A 16,112-nucleotide genomic window follows, 5' to 3' on the forward strand; every position below is an offset into this window, starting at 1 on the left:
TGACGAGGAAGCAATCCTCCCGCCGACTCCGGCATCCCGACCCAGCAGCTCCGTTAGCGGAGGAATCCAACCCCCCTCTTCACCCTCGGAGGTCAACCTGCATGAGGTGTGTAAACGGGCGGCATCACGGCTGGGTATAGACTGGCCCGCGTCACTGGATGACAAGGGCGAGGAGAGGGATTTATACGACGGCAAAATTCTGCCTTCTCGTCCGGTGTCGATGAAGCAGGTCATGCCCGTTGTCCCAGCGTGCATGAAGGAGATGAAGCGGTTTTGGGATAAACCGTTTCGCCACAGAGTCCCCGTCAAGGGTTACTCCGGCCTGGAAGTGGCTAACAGCGGGGAGTGGGGCCTCGGAGATCCCCCGGTAGTGGAGCAGGCGGTGGCTTCTCACCTCCACCCCAGCCACCGGTCCGCGCTCACCGCGGCGGGCCCCACCCTCCCCGGGAAAATGGAGCGCTTCTCCGCCTCCATGTTTCAAAAGATGTACAGATCAGCAGCCCAGTCAGTGAACAACTTAAATGTTGTCACCCTGCTGACAGCCTACCAGGCTGAACTTTTCCAGGAGATGGGGGTCCTCCTGGATAAAGGCTCCCCAAGTCCCAAAATATGGGAGGAGATGTGTGTGGTCACGGACCTCATCCTCCGGGTCTCCAGGGGTGCGGTCCAGGGCTGCGGCCGTGTTATGGGGCTCCGGTGGCAGGAGAGAGAGCGCTCTGGCTGAATCTCTCCAGCAAAAACAGGTCACTATTGATGCTCCCTTCGACCCGTCAAGGGCTAAGGGCTTGTTCGGCGAGGCTGTCTCGGCCATGCAGCAGACCAGTGACCTGAGGAAGAAGCAGGGAGAAGCCTTTGATCTCTGCCTTCCTCGCAAGGTTGCCTCTCGCCCCACCCCGCCACCCTGCCAGAGATTCGCGGCTGCAGTGAGAGTGCACAGCAGCGGCTATAAGGAACCCAGACCGCGCACGTCTGAGCAGCCAGCGTCTCACCAGCGTGGAGCTCAGCAGCAGAAACACTGGCCCCAAAAGTCCTTTGCCGCTGTAGCTGCCGCTCCAGGCACCGATCCGAACCGCCCGTCCCGCCCCCCGGACGGGAAGAAAAAACGGTCGGCCTAGGTGTCGTGGTTCGCGGACACAGATGCTCAGCAGTCAGCACTCACAGAGATCCCTGCTCTGAGCCCCTCCGGAACAGGTCACATGTTTCCCTCTCCTCCCAAGAAACGGAGGATGGATGTTCTGGACCAGTGTTCCGCTCAGTGCTGTGTAACGACCCCGTTTGGTCTTCCCGTTCACAGACTGAATTATGCACTCGTTCCCCCAGTGCACAGTTTCGTTTCCCCCCTTCGTCGCCCCACGGGGACAGTTCGAAGGGAAGTGGAAAGAAGCGCAATGTTCACACCAAGCACTTCCCTGGTTTTTCAATAAATAACAAGCTGTCGCAGCCAGGCTCAGTCATAAAGCCGAGGGCGCAGCGAACACAAAACAAAAAGAAAAATCAAGAAGTGCAGGACAGTCTGTCTCCCCCAGAGGGCGCACTTGCTCCACTGTTAACCTTCAGGCCACCGGCCCTCTCAAAGCAGAGGAGTGGCGCGCATGCACAGTGAACCCGTGGGTGTTTACAACACCAGGGGTTACAGGCTGCAGTTCGCTGTGAGGCCGCCCCGCTTCAACGGTGTGCTGACGTCAGAAGCTGCGGGGGAAGCCGCGGAGGCTTTAGAGAGCGAAATATCTTCTCTATTAAGCCGCGGGGCAATTCGCCTTGTACCGGAGGGAGAGAGAAATCAGGGGTTTTATTCCCGGTATTTCCTCATTCCAAAGAAAGGAGGTTCATTGCGTCCGATCCTGGATCAGCGGTTCCTCAATCTACACCTCCAAAAGTACAAATTCAAAATGCTCACGTACAAGGTTCTGTTTTGATCCATTTGTCCAGGCGACTGGTTCACTTCAGTGGATCTGCAGAACACTTATTTTCATATAAGCATATATCCCGCACACAGGAGATATCTCAGGTTTGTGTTCAAGGGAACGGCTTACGAGTATCAGACCCTGCCTTTTGGGCTGTCACTCGCCCCGAGAGTTTCCAGGAAGTGTGTGGAAGCAGCCCTGAACCCAATGCGAGCATCGGGCCTCAGAGTGTTCGCGTATCTGGACGATTTTCTCCTCTGTGCATCCAGCGAAGAGAAATCGGAGAGGGATACGCGGAAGCTGATGGACAGGCTGTACAGCTTGGGGTTCAATATAAACCCCGTAAGGAGCCGTTTGTCTCCCACTCAGAGGATCGAGTATTTGGGCCTTGAAATAGACTGTTTCATTTCGGGGTTTTCTGTCCCATGCTCGAGTGGAGAAATTTCGCCAACACCTGGCTTTATTTCGGAGAGGACGTTCAGTGTCATTGCGGGACTGCCTCCGGCTGTCAGGGCTGATGGCGTCATCAATATCTGTCGTTCCGCACGGGCTGCTGAAAATGAGGGATTTTCAGCGCTGGATATCCTCCCTGCGTCTAGAAACACGGCGTCACCTCAGGCGTATGGTGAGGGTTTCCCCGGGATGCCTCCTGGCTCTCCGTCACTGGAGGGACCCGGAGATATTCTCAGCCGGCGTCCCGTTGGGAGCGGTTATGTTGAGGAAGACAGTTACAACCGATGCCTCGTTTACGGGGTGGGGAGCGGTTTTCGAGGGGAGGTCAGTGAACGGGACTTGGCCCCTGACGCTCCGTCAGGCTCATAAACTACTTGGAGCTGTTGGCCCACTCCACCAGGGGCATGGCCACCTCGTGGGCCCTGTGTAAGGGCACATCTGTGAGGGACATTTGTGCCGCTGCCAGCTGGGCGTCCCCACACACATTCATCCGATATTACAGGCTGGACGTGACCGAGACATCTCTGGCTCATTCAGTCCTGAGTGTGGGTACATCTTAATTGCGTGCTAGCCCTAGGGGAAGGTTGAGGGTGTCAACCCATCGCGGGTCGCAGCTTTGTGGGCTTCGGAGCATGCAAATCCGGGAGTGGGCTATATCTCCCATAGTGAGATACCGAGGGAGGTTTGAAAGAGAACGTTAGGTTACTCACATAACCCTGGTTCTCTGATAACTGAGCGAGGTATCTCACAACACTGCCCTACTTGCATCAGTAGGGTGGAAGAATTACGCTTGAGAATGGTGGGTGCAGCGCGGGGGCCGCTTATAAGGGGGGCGGGCTGCCCCATACATCTCGAGATGATTGGTCTGTCGAGATGATTGGCTGCTTTGACATTGTGGCAAATTGACTCCGGCTCCGCTGTGCCTCAGGCAAAAATAGACCTGGACCGAAGTGGTGTGGAGAGCTGTCCGCAGTACGACGGCGGGCGGACGCTCGACGCAGCACTCGCGCAGGCCGTGGGCGCTTTGCCTGCGACTTCATTGACTTCAATGGGTGCGTAAGTGCTGCGTGAGGGCTGCGACCTGCGCAGCGCAGCCGTTCCGCAGTGTGTGGGCGCTGGCCATGACACCTGTACCAGTAGTCTGCGTCCAGCTCCGTCTCCATGCTGAGCTCCAACACCGGACTGCTGGTTCACACCTGCTGTCAGAGGTCTGGGGAGCTCAGAGCCCATCACCTGTTCCTTGTTCTTCCCCCCAGCTGGAGGAGAGCGAGCAGCTCAGAGCGTCCCTGGAAGGACGGGTGGAGGCGTTGCAGCAGCTGGTGCAGGATTTGGAGGAGAAGCTGGCCGTCAGTCAAGCCTCCAGAAGCACTGAGGAGGAGATCAGCCGGGAGCTCCAGCAGCAGGTACGTCCTCCCTCCTGAGGACCGCTCCAGGCTGACGTCCCAGGGGACACAGAGTTAGTGTCGTCTGTCCTGGCTGCAGGTGAAGGAGCTGACGGAGGAGCTGACGGAGGCTCGGGCCGCCGCGGAGCGGAACGGCTCCGTCCACAGCTCTCTGGAGGAGCTGCAGAGCGCCGTCAGGGCTGTGAGAGCAGAGGAGCAGCTGCAGCAGCAGGAGAACGGGGTGAGGACGACCGAGCGCCGGCCCTTCAGCACAGCCCTGCTGCCGCCGTGGTTTAGCTGTTCCTATCGTGCTTGTTTGCGGTGTTGGATTGGCTCTGACGCTCTGCAGCTGTGTGGGCCAGGTACCCGAGCAGGAGACTTTCTGTAGGACAGAGGCCAACAACGGGCCAGATAGCCTGGGACAGCTGGGACAACACCAGCAGGCTCCGTTTCCTCTGGACGTTGGAAGGACCCCTCTTTGTTTTCATGAAGCAGAACGGCAGAATGACTTGGTTCAAAGTCAGGAGAACACGTCTCTTTACACCCCCGAATGCTTTCAAAGACTTGTGAGGCCTGAAACTGTCCCGGCATGTCTACAAACTAACTCCAGATATTAGGGTTGTAATGATACACAAAAATCTTGGTTCGATACGTACCTAGGTTCTGACGTCACGGTTTGGTTCTATATGGTACAGGAACAAAATTCTTGTTGTTGTCCATGCTTCCCATGTCTGCGTTTCTGCGTCCGCTTTGCCGCGCACCACGCGCTTTCTCTCCTGCGACATCGGGACTCACGCAGTGTGTGTTCCATCAGGCGCACTGATCCACGGATCCTCGAAGCTTTTCCGGCACTACAGACTGTTTACCTGTTCCTTTTGTACTTACTTACTTAGTGCTCCAGGAGGGTCAGGGTATGTTGAGCCGACCAGATGAACCAGGTTTTTCCAGTTCCAGCTGCTCTGCATCCTCCACAGCAGCTCCGTGCTGTTGGAGGTCGCCCGCAACGACGTCGATCCATCGGGTCCGGGGTTTCCCTCGTGGTCGTCTCCAGCCTGAGGCCTTTGGGTTAAGTTGGAGAATGGCTCGTGTCGGATGTTCTGGTGTCGAAGGACGTGGCCCAGCCAGCAGGGCGGAGCTGTGCAACCAAGGAAGAGGCTCGGGGCTGGCCTGTGTGGCTCTGAGACCTTCATTGGAAATTCACTGGGGCCACCTGATGTTCTCCATGGTTCTCAGAGTCCCTGATGTTCTCCATGGTTCTCAGAGTCCCGATGTTCTCCATGGTTCTCAGAGTCCTGATGTTATCCATGGTTCTCAGAGTCCCTGATGTTATCCATGGTTCTCAGAGTCCCTGATGTTATCCATGGTTCTCAGAGTCCCTGATGTTATCCATGGTTCTCAGAGTCCCTGATGTTCTCCATGGTTCTCAGAGTCCCTGATGTTCTCCATGGTTCTCAGAGTCCCTGATGTTCTCCATGGTTCTCAGAGTCCCTGATGTTCTCCATGGTTCTCAGAGTCCCTGATGTTCTCCATGGTTCTCAGAGTCCCTGATGTTCCCCAGGGTTCTCAGAGTCCCTAGTGTTCTCCAGGGTTCTCAGAGTCCCTGATGTTCTCCAGGGTTCTCAGAGTCCCTGATGTTCTCCAGGGTTCTCAGAGTCCCTGATGTTCTCCAGGGTTCTCAGAGTCCCTGATGTTCTCCAGGGTTCTCAGAGCCCTGCTATCAAAGCCATCGGTTCTTGCAGCCAGACTGTGGTTCAGGGGCCACGTTTCTGAGCCATACAGCAGGATGGAGCGGGCGGCTAGACTGTAGATCCGGAGCTTGGTCTTGGTGAGACGGTCTGGCGCCGCCTGGTGGTTTCCAGAGGGACTGCAGAGCAGATGCTGCCAGAGCTCGTCTGTGATCAATCTCTGGTTCTAGGTCCTGTTGTCTGTCACCATGGACCCCAGAGACACAAAGTTCTTGACAGGCTCTACGATGTTGCTCCCAATTTACATGGGAGGTGGATCTGGTCCATGGGAGGTGGATCTGGTCCATCACAGACATGCATGGACCTGGTTTCAGTCCAGCTCCCCTGGAGCCAAGCTGTGCTGCCGCCTCACAGTAAAGCCCAGAGCATCTCAGCTGACTGCTGTCTGAGCAGGATGGTGTCATCAGCATATTCCAGGTCCGTCAGGTGTTCGCTGCTGAAGGACACTCCGGGGACGCCTCGCAGACCTGGGACCTCAGATGGTCCATGATGCAGTTAAAAGATCAGGAGCCACATGGCCCTGGAGAATGCCGCTGGAGTCAGACCGTTCATACGGACTCGGCTCTCTGCTGCAGAGCAGCTGGAACAGAGCGATGGTCTTGGGCGGAGCTCCGAGGGTTTGGAGGATGTTTCACAGTGAGAAGTGGCAGACGGTGTCAGAGGCGGCGTCAGATCCATGAATCCGATATACAGATGGCGGTCTTCACGGAATTCACGGGTCTTCTCTATCAGCAGACGTATGGCAGAGATGTGGTTGATTGTGAAGCGATTGGGGATAAAGCCAGCCTGCTGGGGACGGCGGCGGCTTCTGGTCGCTGGAAGGAGACGGTGAAGCCAGATCCTGTTGAAGACCTGGCCAGGGATGGAGAGCAGACTGCTTTCCGCAGACAAGCTGATCACCCTTCATTTCCAGAAGGGCAGGCTGACCCTCACGTCCAGTCGGTAGACTGAATACTCAGCTCTAGTTATTGTTGTTGGCCGCGGACTGAAGCAGTCGGGCTTCTGCCTCCCAGAACCTCTCCCTGTCCTCATGATGGCCGCACTGCACCGGCGGTTCAGTCGCCGATACTCCATGAGGTGGCCTCGGAGCCGGGCCTCACGCCGCTGGTCCATGATGTTTAGAGTCCTCTCTGATGTCCAGGGCTTTCTCGGGGACGGTCGTAGCGTCCGAGGACATTGTGAGCAGACTGGAGGTCACTTTCCTTGAAGGTCGCCAAGTCTGTCACTTTGTCGGGAGCCAGGGCATCAAGGGTGCGGCGGATGGAGCGACTGAAGTATGTGGCAGTGTCGGGGTCGTTGAGTCGGGAGGAGTCGGGGCGAGGCAGGGTCTGGTGCTGGTTGGCTCGGAGCTTTAGCTTCAGCCGGGCCACCAGCAGACGGCGGCCTCCTCTGTACACCCGGCAGCTGGTGACAAATGACTTCCAGCGTCGAGAAATGAGGATATGGTCCAGCGCCTTCCTGGTTCTGCCATCTGCGCCGTACCACGTCCAGTGATGGATTTGTTTCTGAGGAAACCAGGTGTCGGCAACACAGAGGCTGTTATGGTGGCAGAGCAGGAGGAGGCGGAGCCATTGTTATTTCTTTTCCTGTGGATGAAGGTGGTGCTGACAGGTGAGCTGGGGGACAGAGCTGCTGCTGGACAGAGTGGCATTGCCGTCGGTGAGAATGATGGTGACGTCGTGTGGTGGAGCTTGGCTGACAGCCTGGTGGAGTTGGTCGAAGAATGTGTCCTTCACATCCTCATCAGCGACATCCGTGGGGGCGTAGGCGACAATCACGGTCATCTCGCTGTGGTGGTGGAGGAGGCCAGCAGACAGTAGTCTGTCGCCTAGGGGTATCCAGCTGATGAGGGACCTCCGGAGGGCTTTTGGAACGGCAAGAGCCTCACCATAAAGGCCGGTCCGGCTCTCGGGGCCACTCCAGATGTAACGATGGTCGCCTGCTGTTGTTTCACCGTTACCTTGCCATCGGACCTCACAGAGCCCTGCAGGGAGGTGTTGTAGCGGCAGAGCTCTGGGGACAGCAGGGGGGCAGCTCCGGGGCGAAGGAGGGTCTGGACAGTCCATGTGGCGACACAGGTCCTACGACGAAGGTCGATCCGTACTCATTGGTCAGGGGCAGGCTGGGGTCCGTTACCGTGTGGGTCAGTCCGGCTTCTTTCTCTGGTCGGTTTCGTAACAAGGGGCTTTCTCCTGGGTGGGTTGTTGGCCCTCCACAGAATAGCCGGTTGGTGGGGCTGCCGCCTCACAGCGTCCCGGCACGCCAGGGTTTGTAGTCGGAGTTATTCTTCTCCTAGACAGACTGCTTACCAAGGCTGACGAGCTCTGTCCACCCGGCTGGAGTCAGAGTTGTCCCTCTCCGAGGCTGTGTTGGTCCACGGCACCCTATTCCGTTTTGTTCAGGGGCAAACCCCCGCAAAGGATGGCACCCCTGTCCGCCACCCAGGGGACGCGCCTCTACGCCGTAGAGCCCCAGCAGGAGGCCTCCTTCACTGCAGGTTATTTCTAGGAAATGAGGCTCATGCATGTCAGTACATTGTCATTTAGTATCAGAGTTTATTTAGCCTTTTTTTTTCTGAGTCGCAGGGCGGCGCCCCAATGATTACATACTTTCATTTCTGTCGGCAGACCTTCTCATCCCTCCTGCCAGAGTCTGCTCTCTCTGTCCACCCGTGTCTCACTCTCTGGAAGTCTTTGTAGACAGAGCTACAGCCTGTTTGCTTCGGAGTCCCTTTTCAAAGTACTGTTTTGTTTGCTGTGGCACTCTGGCGCATGCACATACCGGCGTGACGTGGTCACAAAATTTGTCCTGCGCGCAGACGTCTGCGGACAGGAATTCATGACAATTTTTTCCGTCCCAGGGGCCAATGCGCACCCTCGCAGACGTGAAGCATAGACGAGGCTGCTAGCGGTAGCCATCATGCACGGGCTGCAGGTGTAGCTGCGCATGTTAACGGCAGAGCGTAAAAAGCAAAAACCACTTCCGGTCCATGAACTCCCCGATGCACAGCCCTGTACCGAACCGAACGTCACGTACCGAAACGGTTCAACACAAATGCATGTACTGTTACACCCTACCTGATATCTGTGAATGTGAAGACCATGAGCCATCACGCTACATGTCGCAGTAGCTTGTGGCTAGCTGCTAGCTGTTGCCTGTATGAAGGAAATCCAGACCAGGTGGACAGAGCCCGGGCTGTCCTGTGTCCTGCAGTGTGGAGCCTGCTGCTGCGGTGTCTGTCCTGCTCCTGGGTGAGGACGGTGAGGATGGCTGTCACTGCAGAGGCTCAATGGTTGCAGTTGTTCTGTGGTTGCTGTGCTGTGGCGCTAGCTGCTTCATGACTGGGACTGGGTTGTCCCCCCGGTGGGGGTTGTGGGATGTCTCCGGGCCCTGAAGGCTACTTTGTCTTGGTCTCCCCAGCCTGCAGGGACACACACCCTCCTGGAGTCTCTTCAGCTGGAGCTCGATGAGGAGAAGCAGAAGAACTCGGATCTGAGCAGACACTGCGAGCAGACAGAGTCCGACGTAAGACCGACCAGCTGTCTCTGCTCTGACTGTCCACCATGTGGTTCCTGTCTCTGACTGTCCACCATGTGGTTCCTGTCTCTGACTGTCCACCATGTGGTTCCTGTCTCTGACTGTCCACCATGTGGTTCCTGTCTCTGACTGTCCACCATGTGGTTCCTGTCTCTGACTGTCCACCATGTGGCTCCCGTCTCTGTCTCTGACTGTCCACCATGTGGCTCCCGTCTCTGTCTCTGACTGTCCACCATGTGGCTCCCGTCTCTGTCTCTGACTGTCCACCATGTGGCTCCCGTCTCTGTCTCTGACTGTCCACCATGTGGCTCCCGTCTCTGTCTCTGACTGTCCACCATGTGGTTCCTGTCTCTGACTGTCCACCATGTGGTTCCTGTCTCTGACTGCCCACCATGTGGTTCCTGTCTCTGTCTCTGACTGTCCACCATGTGGCTCCCGTCTCTGTCTCTGACTGTCCGCCATGTGGTTCCTGTCTCTGACTGTCCGCCATGTGGTTCCTGTCTCTGACTGTCCGCCATGTGGTTCCTGTCTCTGACTGTCCGCCATGTGGTTCCTGTCTCTGACTGTCCGCCATGTGGTTCCTGTCTCTGACTGTCCACCATGTGGCTCCCGTCTCTGACTGTCCACCATGTGGTTCCTGTCTCTGACTGTCCACCATGTGGTTCCTGTCTCTGTCTCTGACTGTCCACCATGTGGCTCCCGTCTCTGTCTCTGACTGTCCGCCATGTGGTTCCTGTCTCTGACTGTCCGCCATGTGGTTCCTGTCTCTGACTGTCCGCCATGTGGTTCCTGTCTCTGACTGTCCGCCATGTGGTTCCTGTCTCTGACTGTCCACCATGTGGTTCCTGTCTCTGACTGTCCACCATGTGGTTCCTGTCTCTGACTGTCCACCATGTGGTTCCTGTCTCTGTCTCTGACTGTCCACCATGTGGCTCCCGTCTCTGTCTCTGACTGTCCACCATGTGGCTCCCGTCTCTGTCTCTGACTGTCCACCATGTGGCTCCTGTCTCTGACTGTCCACCATGTGGCTCCTGTCTCTGACTGTCCTCCATGTGGCTCCCGTCTCTGACTGTCCTCCATGTGGCTCCCGTCTCTGTCCTGACTGTCCTCCATGTGGCTCCTGTCTCTGTCCTGACTGTCCACCATGTGGCTCCCGTCATCCTCCATGTGAGCAGGTGCTGGCGCTGTCCCGGGAGCTTCAGAGTGTGAGACAGGAGAAGAACGCTGTCCTCGGGGCTCCAGACCGGAGCGGTGTGGACCAGCTGGACGAGCTGCGCTCCGCCGTGGCGTCCCTGTCTGCAGAGAGGGACCAGCTGAAGCTGGACCTGCAGGAGAACGTGGACATTGTGAGCTCCTGTCCCGCGGCTCGCGGCGCTCGGTGAATGGATGAATGTGTTGAACAGCTTCCTGTTTCCTCCATGGCTCAGATGATCGAGGTGCAGGAGGAGCTGAGGACGGCCATGGACAAGAACCGGAAGCAGAAGGAGCTCATCAAGCAGCTGGAGAGCACGAGGACGTCCCCAGCAGAGGACGGTCCCTCTGAAACCAGAGCTCAGGTACTTCATGGAGCCTCAGGGCCGAGCCAGCTGCCAGTCCCGTCGCGTACAGGAAGTGGAAGAGATGCTAACTCCAGGTTCCCCCTGTGGCTGCTCTGACGCTGCCTGATGGAACTCCCACCACCTTGTTTCTCCACAAACACTCGTCTTTATGCTAACGGCACCGCGAAACACTTCAATCCATCCATCTCCCACCGCTGATCCGGACCGGGTCTTGGTGGCGGCAGTGTAAGCAGGATGTCCAGACTTCCTGTCCGCAGACTCTTCCTTCAGCTCTTCCTGGAGGATCTGAGGCGTTCTCGGTCCAGCCCAGAGACATAGTCTCTCCAGTGTGTCCTGGTCTTCCCCGGGGTCTCCTCCTGGTGGGACATGTCCAGATCTCCTCCCCAGGGAGGCGTCCAGGAGGCGTCCTGAAGAGGTGCTGAGCCTCCTCACTGCTCCTCTGGATGTGGAGGAGTAGCGGCTCTACTCCCAGCTCCTCCCTGGTGACGGAGCTCCTCCCTGGTGACGGAGCTCCTCCCCGGTGACGGAGCTCCTCCCCGGTGACGGAGCTCCTCTCCGGTGACGGAGCTCCTCCCTGGTGACGGAGCTCCTCCCTGGTGACGGAGCTCCTCTCTGGTGACGGAGCTCCTCCCCGGTGACGGAGCTCCTCCCCGGTGACGGAGCTCCTCTCCGGTGACGGAGCTCCTCTCTGGTGACGGAGCTCCTCTCTGGTGACGGAGCTCCTCCCCCTGTCTCTCAGGGAGTCCAGCCCCCCTACAGAGGAAGCTCATTTCAGCCGCTTGTATCCAGATCTTGTCCTTTCGGTCGTGACCAGAGGTGAGGGTGGGAACATAGACTGACCGGTAAATTCAGAGCTGAGCTGCAAGGCCAACGTTTTGATCCTCCTATTAGTCTTTGTGCCTTCCTCTGGCAAGGTGCAAAGTTTACTATCCACAAAAAGAACAGAGAGTGCTCGCCAAGGAGAAGGGCTTTTGGCCGTGAAAACTGTGCCGACAAATGAGGCCCGCGGTGATTGTAGCAGCACCACAGAAGGCACATCAACATGTGTGTAAATTCCAGGAATGGTGTGCTGTGACGTTTCTCAGTGATCTGGCAAAAAATATCTGAGAAACTGCCTAAAAACTGGGAATGTTTTCCCATATGCTCCGGATGGGAGTCGCCCAAAAGTCACACAAAATCATCCCCAGTCAACTCCATCGTGGCTTGCCATACTTTCACGCAGAGGCGTCATTAAAATATCAAAATGTAGGCGTTTTTGACCTCTGCAGATGTGAAAACCTCATTTCAGTATCTTTAACCAAATTTAAACTTGGAAATTTTAACTGAGCTTTCAGCAGGTGGCGGACTGTGCATTTCACACTAAGGCCTTCAGAACAGATCCGCCTGAACCAATCCACCTCTCAATAACTATTTTGTCTACAAAAAAAAATCTTATTATGCAGATATGCACATAAAGAGTTGTTGCACAGCAGATAGATACTTGTGCAGCCAGAATAAATGCCTTTGCTGAAGTGCACAATTCTCCTACTACATCTGTGCACATACAATGAGCATCAACAACTTAATAAAACAGCAATATCATTTAGGAAAAGAGGAACATTTTACTCACCAAAATCCCGATTATTTGAAAACAAAATACATCCTCCTTTCCGTCCTCAAAAAGAGTTCAACTGCTCTGTCATATAGATTATCCGTGCGTTTCAGTTCCATAAAGCCAGGGCTGAAAGTCCAGCTGTCCTGTGGGATTTCTGGTGTAAGTTTTATTTCTCTTCAGGTCTTCTTCTGCTTCTTCTTTGGAATAATTGAGGTAGGCGACCAACAACTTAGGTGCATACCGCCCCCCACTGTATCTCTTGGTGAATGTAAATCAGAGGGCCTGGATATGCTGTTTAGAAGCTAGAAGGCGCTGAGTCGCCAACTCGAAATCTGATTGGTTGAAGCAACTGTCTGTTTGGTTGAAGCAACTGTCTGATTGGTTGAAGCAACTGTCTGATTGGTTGAAGCAGCTGTCTGTTTGACGCTTCACTTTACTTCACTGCGCCATCAGGAACGGATAGCGAAGGCCTCGGGCAGATTTCTTTGACCCTAGCAACAGATGATGCCCGAAATCTGATTGGTTAAATGATTTAATATGAAAAAAACATGTCTGGAAGCAGCGCGACCACGGGAGAACTATGAAAGGAACTGGAACATACCGTTTGGAATCATTTATTATTTATGGACAAAATATAATTTACATCAGTCTGTAATTCAGATCATTTTTAGGCCAGCAGAGAAGGCTTTGCAGGCCCTGACGGCCCACCGCTGGCTTTCAGGTATGGAGAGAATTCCAGGCCTTTGGAGTTTATAATGGGTGTGTGTTGGAGAGGCTGGAGTGGGAGAAAGGAATTCAGATTCCAATCCAAAAAAAAACCTCTCTTGCCCCTACGGCCACATTTCTCACTCAATCTTCACAAATGATGTCTCAAAACGTAGGGATATTTGTTGTGATGCTCGCCATCTGGTCATTTCATCTCTGTCTCAGACGGTTCTCTCTGCAGAGGCATTTGTTTGAGGGGAGTGCAGAATGTTCTCCCATCCGCTCCAATGCACTTTAGAATGAGATTTTCTCCCCTGAATAAAATGTTCACACATTTTTAAAAGCTCGCCGAGGCTGTATGGATGATCCTACAGACATGAGATTTTCAGAATAAATCCATGAAAGGCTTGTGACACTCAGAGGGTAAAAAACAATCTCAGCTTCGCCTCTCAGTTCTTGACGAGCGGCATTTCTTCAACCCTGCGCACTGCATGAAAAACTGCCGACTCACTGTCATGGCTGCTGAGTGCGGCTCGTTTCCATGGCAACAGACACGCAGCTGCAGACTGTCATGGCTGACCTCAGCTCAGAGCTCACAGGGCGAGTACTGAGGACTTACACACACACACACACACACACACACACACACACACACACACACACACAGAGAGCAGTGGGCAGCAGCTGGCAGGCACAAAGCCAACATTTCCTCTGGAATGTTTTGAGAATTGCGACTGCTTCAGGCCTGGCTGTCAGTTCATCCAGTTAAAGGCAGGTGCAGTGTTTGCAATAGTGACTCTTCCCTCATGGTCAGCTGGGACTGGTCTCAAGAAGTCACCACAAACGATACCAGTGAAAGAAAATACTGAATGCATCCAGAAAGTGTTTCTGCTTTGAAGCTCTGCGTTTCTCACAAGGTCTCAGACACAGCTCTGCTTTGGTTTGATCAACAGATAACATCCCTGAGAGAGGAGCTGCAGAGGGTGGAGGCCGAGCGAGCCGGCCTGCTGGCAGAGAAGGAGTCCATCCAGCAGAGCTCCTCAGATCAGATCCAGGAGCTGCAGGACAAGATAACATCTCTGAGTGAGGAGAGAGAGGAGCTGCAGGAGAAAATATCATCTGAGATTAAAGAGAGAGTGGAAATGGAGAGAGCTTGTGTGCCGCCTGAGGGATCCAGCCAGCAAAGCTCCTCAGATCAGATCCAGGAGCTGCAGCACAAGATAACATCTCTGAGAGAGGAGAGAGAGGAGCTGCATGAGAAAATAACATCCCTGAGAGAGGAGCTGCAGAGGGTGGAAGCAGAGAGAATCAGTCTGCTAACAGAGAAGGAGTCCTTCCAGCAGAGCTCCTCAGATCAGATCCAGGAGCTGCAGCACAAAATACCATCTCTGAGAGAGGAGAACAGGGAGCTGCAGCACAAGGTCGCCTCTCTCCAAGAGGAGAGAGAGGAACTACAGGACAAGATAACATCTCTGACAGAGGATCTGCAGAGAGAGCAAGCAGAGCGCGCCGGCCTGCTCACTGAGGAGTCCATCCAGGAGCTGCAGGACAAGATAACATCTCTGAGAGAGGAGAGAGAGGAGCTGCAAGAGAAAATATCATCTCTGAGAGAGGATCTGCAGAGAGTGGAGGCAGAGCGAGCTGGCCTGCTAGCGGAGAAGGAGTCCATCCAGCAGACCTCCTCAGATCAGATCCAGGAGCTGCAGGACAAGATAACATCTCTGAGAGAGGAGCTGCAGAGGGTGGAGGCAGAGCGCGCCGGCCTGCTAACGGAGAAGGAGTCCATCCAGGAGCTGCAGCACAAGATAAGATCTCTGAGGGAGGAGAGAGAGGAGCTGCAGGAGAAGATAAGGTCTCTGAGCGAGGCTCTGCAGAGAGAGGAAGCAGAGACGGCTGGTCTGAAGTCAGAGAAGGAGTCCGTCCAGCAGAGCTCCTCAGATCAGCTGCAGCAGCTGCAGGAGGCGGTGGAGACTCTGAGGCAGCAGAGGCAGCAGCTCTGGGCCCAGCTGGACTCGGTAAAGTCGGCCTGTCATTGGTGAAGTCTGCTGAGCGCTGAAGCATGCTGATCCTGTGGTCTGCCTCCCCAGATGAAGAAGCTGAGTGAGGAGGAGGAGGAGCAGCGACGGCAGCAGGAGGCCAGGCTGCACCAACGAGTAGGTCCTCCTTCACCCGGTCTCCTGCCCGTCCCTTCACTCCTGTAAGCCTGGCTGCTGTCTGTTCTCCAGGTGCAGCAGCTGGAGGAGCGGCGAGCTTCGGCCGAGGCCGGCGCCGGCGCCACGCAGCAGGTCTGTACAGATCCTCCTCTCGAGCCGCCAAAAACACGTGCACAGGTCAGAGCCACAAGCAGCACCGCCCTCGCTGCGACGCAGACCGGACCGCTGAGCTTTCACCAGAAGTGAAAGTCAAGCCAGGTTAAAGGGCTGGAGAGGCGCAGGAGGGCGAGCCGGGCCGGAGTCTGGCTCTGAGGGACTGGGCAGTGACTGAAGACGGTGTGAGCCGACCTTCACTCGGCCCTGTGGTCCTGTCCAGCTGAGCGCTGTGGTGGCTGGCAGGCAGAGCTCCCCTGGTCCTGCCTCCAGGCTCTCTGCACACTGACTGCTCCTTCACAGCCATCAGACGGTTGTCTGCTGTGACTCCGGGACGGGCCGGCCGAGACCTGCTCTCAGACAGCCTCCCTCTGTCTCTTCCAGCTGCTCGCTGAAGCCGGCGCCACCATCAGGTCGCTCCGGGAGCAGCTCGGCGCCTCTGAGCCCGACAGGGCTGCAGCCAGGGAGGCCCTGCTGCAGGACTCCGCCCAGCAGCTGCAGGTCAGCACCGCTCCAAACGCCACCCCTGACCCCGTCTCTGACCCCTGCTCCACCCCTGACCCCGTCTCTGACCCCTGCTCCACCCCTGACCCCGTCTCTGACCCCTGCTCCACCCCTGACCCCGTCTCTGACCCCTGCTCCACCCTTGACCCCGTCTCTGACAGCCAGCTGTCCCCTCAGTGACCTCTGACCCCGTCTGATTGCAGGACACCCTGGCCGTCCTCCAGAGCTGTGTGGACATGTGCCTGGTGTGTGACCTCAGGGACGTGGACGGCGGCGGTTTCGGAGACCTGCTGTCCCTCAGCCACGCCTTCGGCGTCTCCCTCCCAGCAGCCACCACCGCCGCCTACGAGGCCGTGCGCCAGGCGGGAGAGACGGTCGTCCAGAAGATCACGGCCCACGCGGTAGGCGACGCCCTTTGACCCC

General features: G+C 56.1%; 1 protein-coding gene across 1 annotated transcript in view; it reads left to right on the forward strand.

Moving 5' to 3' along the window:
- LOC115402488 (centromere-associated protein E-like) overlaps positions 1-16,112 on the forward strand; it is a 42,906-nt gene that overhangs the window by 15,657 nt on the left and 11,137 nt on the right. Inside the window, 8 exon segments of the mRNA XM_030111033.1 lie at positions 8,905-9,009; positions 10,197-10,367; positions 10,449-10,577; positions 13,833-14,894; positions 14,967-15,032; positions 15,105-15,164; positions 15,570-15,686; positions 15,893-16,090. Of these exon segments, the coding sequence (XP_029966893.1) occupies positions 8,905-9,009; positions 10,197-10,367; positions 10,449-10,577; positions 13,833-14,894; positions 14,967-15,032; positions 15,105-15,164; positions 15,570-15,686; positions 15,893-16,090 (1,908 nt within the window).

Source organism: Salarias fasciatus, chromosome 15 (genome assembly GCF_902148845.1).
Source record: "Salarias fasciatus chromosome 15, fSalaFa1.1, whole genome shotgun sequence".
NCBI lineage: Eukaryota > Metazoa > Chordata > Actinopteri > Blenniiformes > Blenniidae > Salarias > Salarias fasciatus.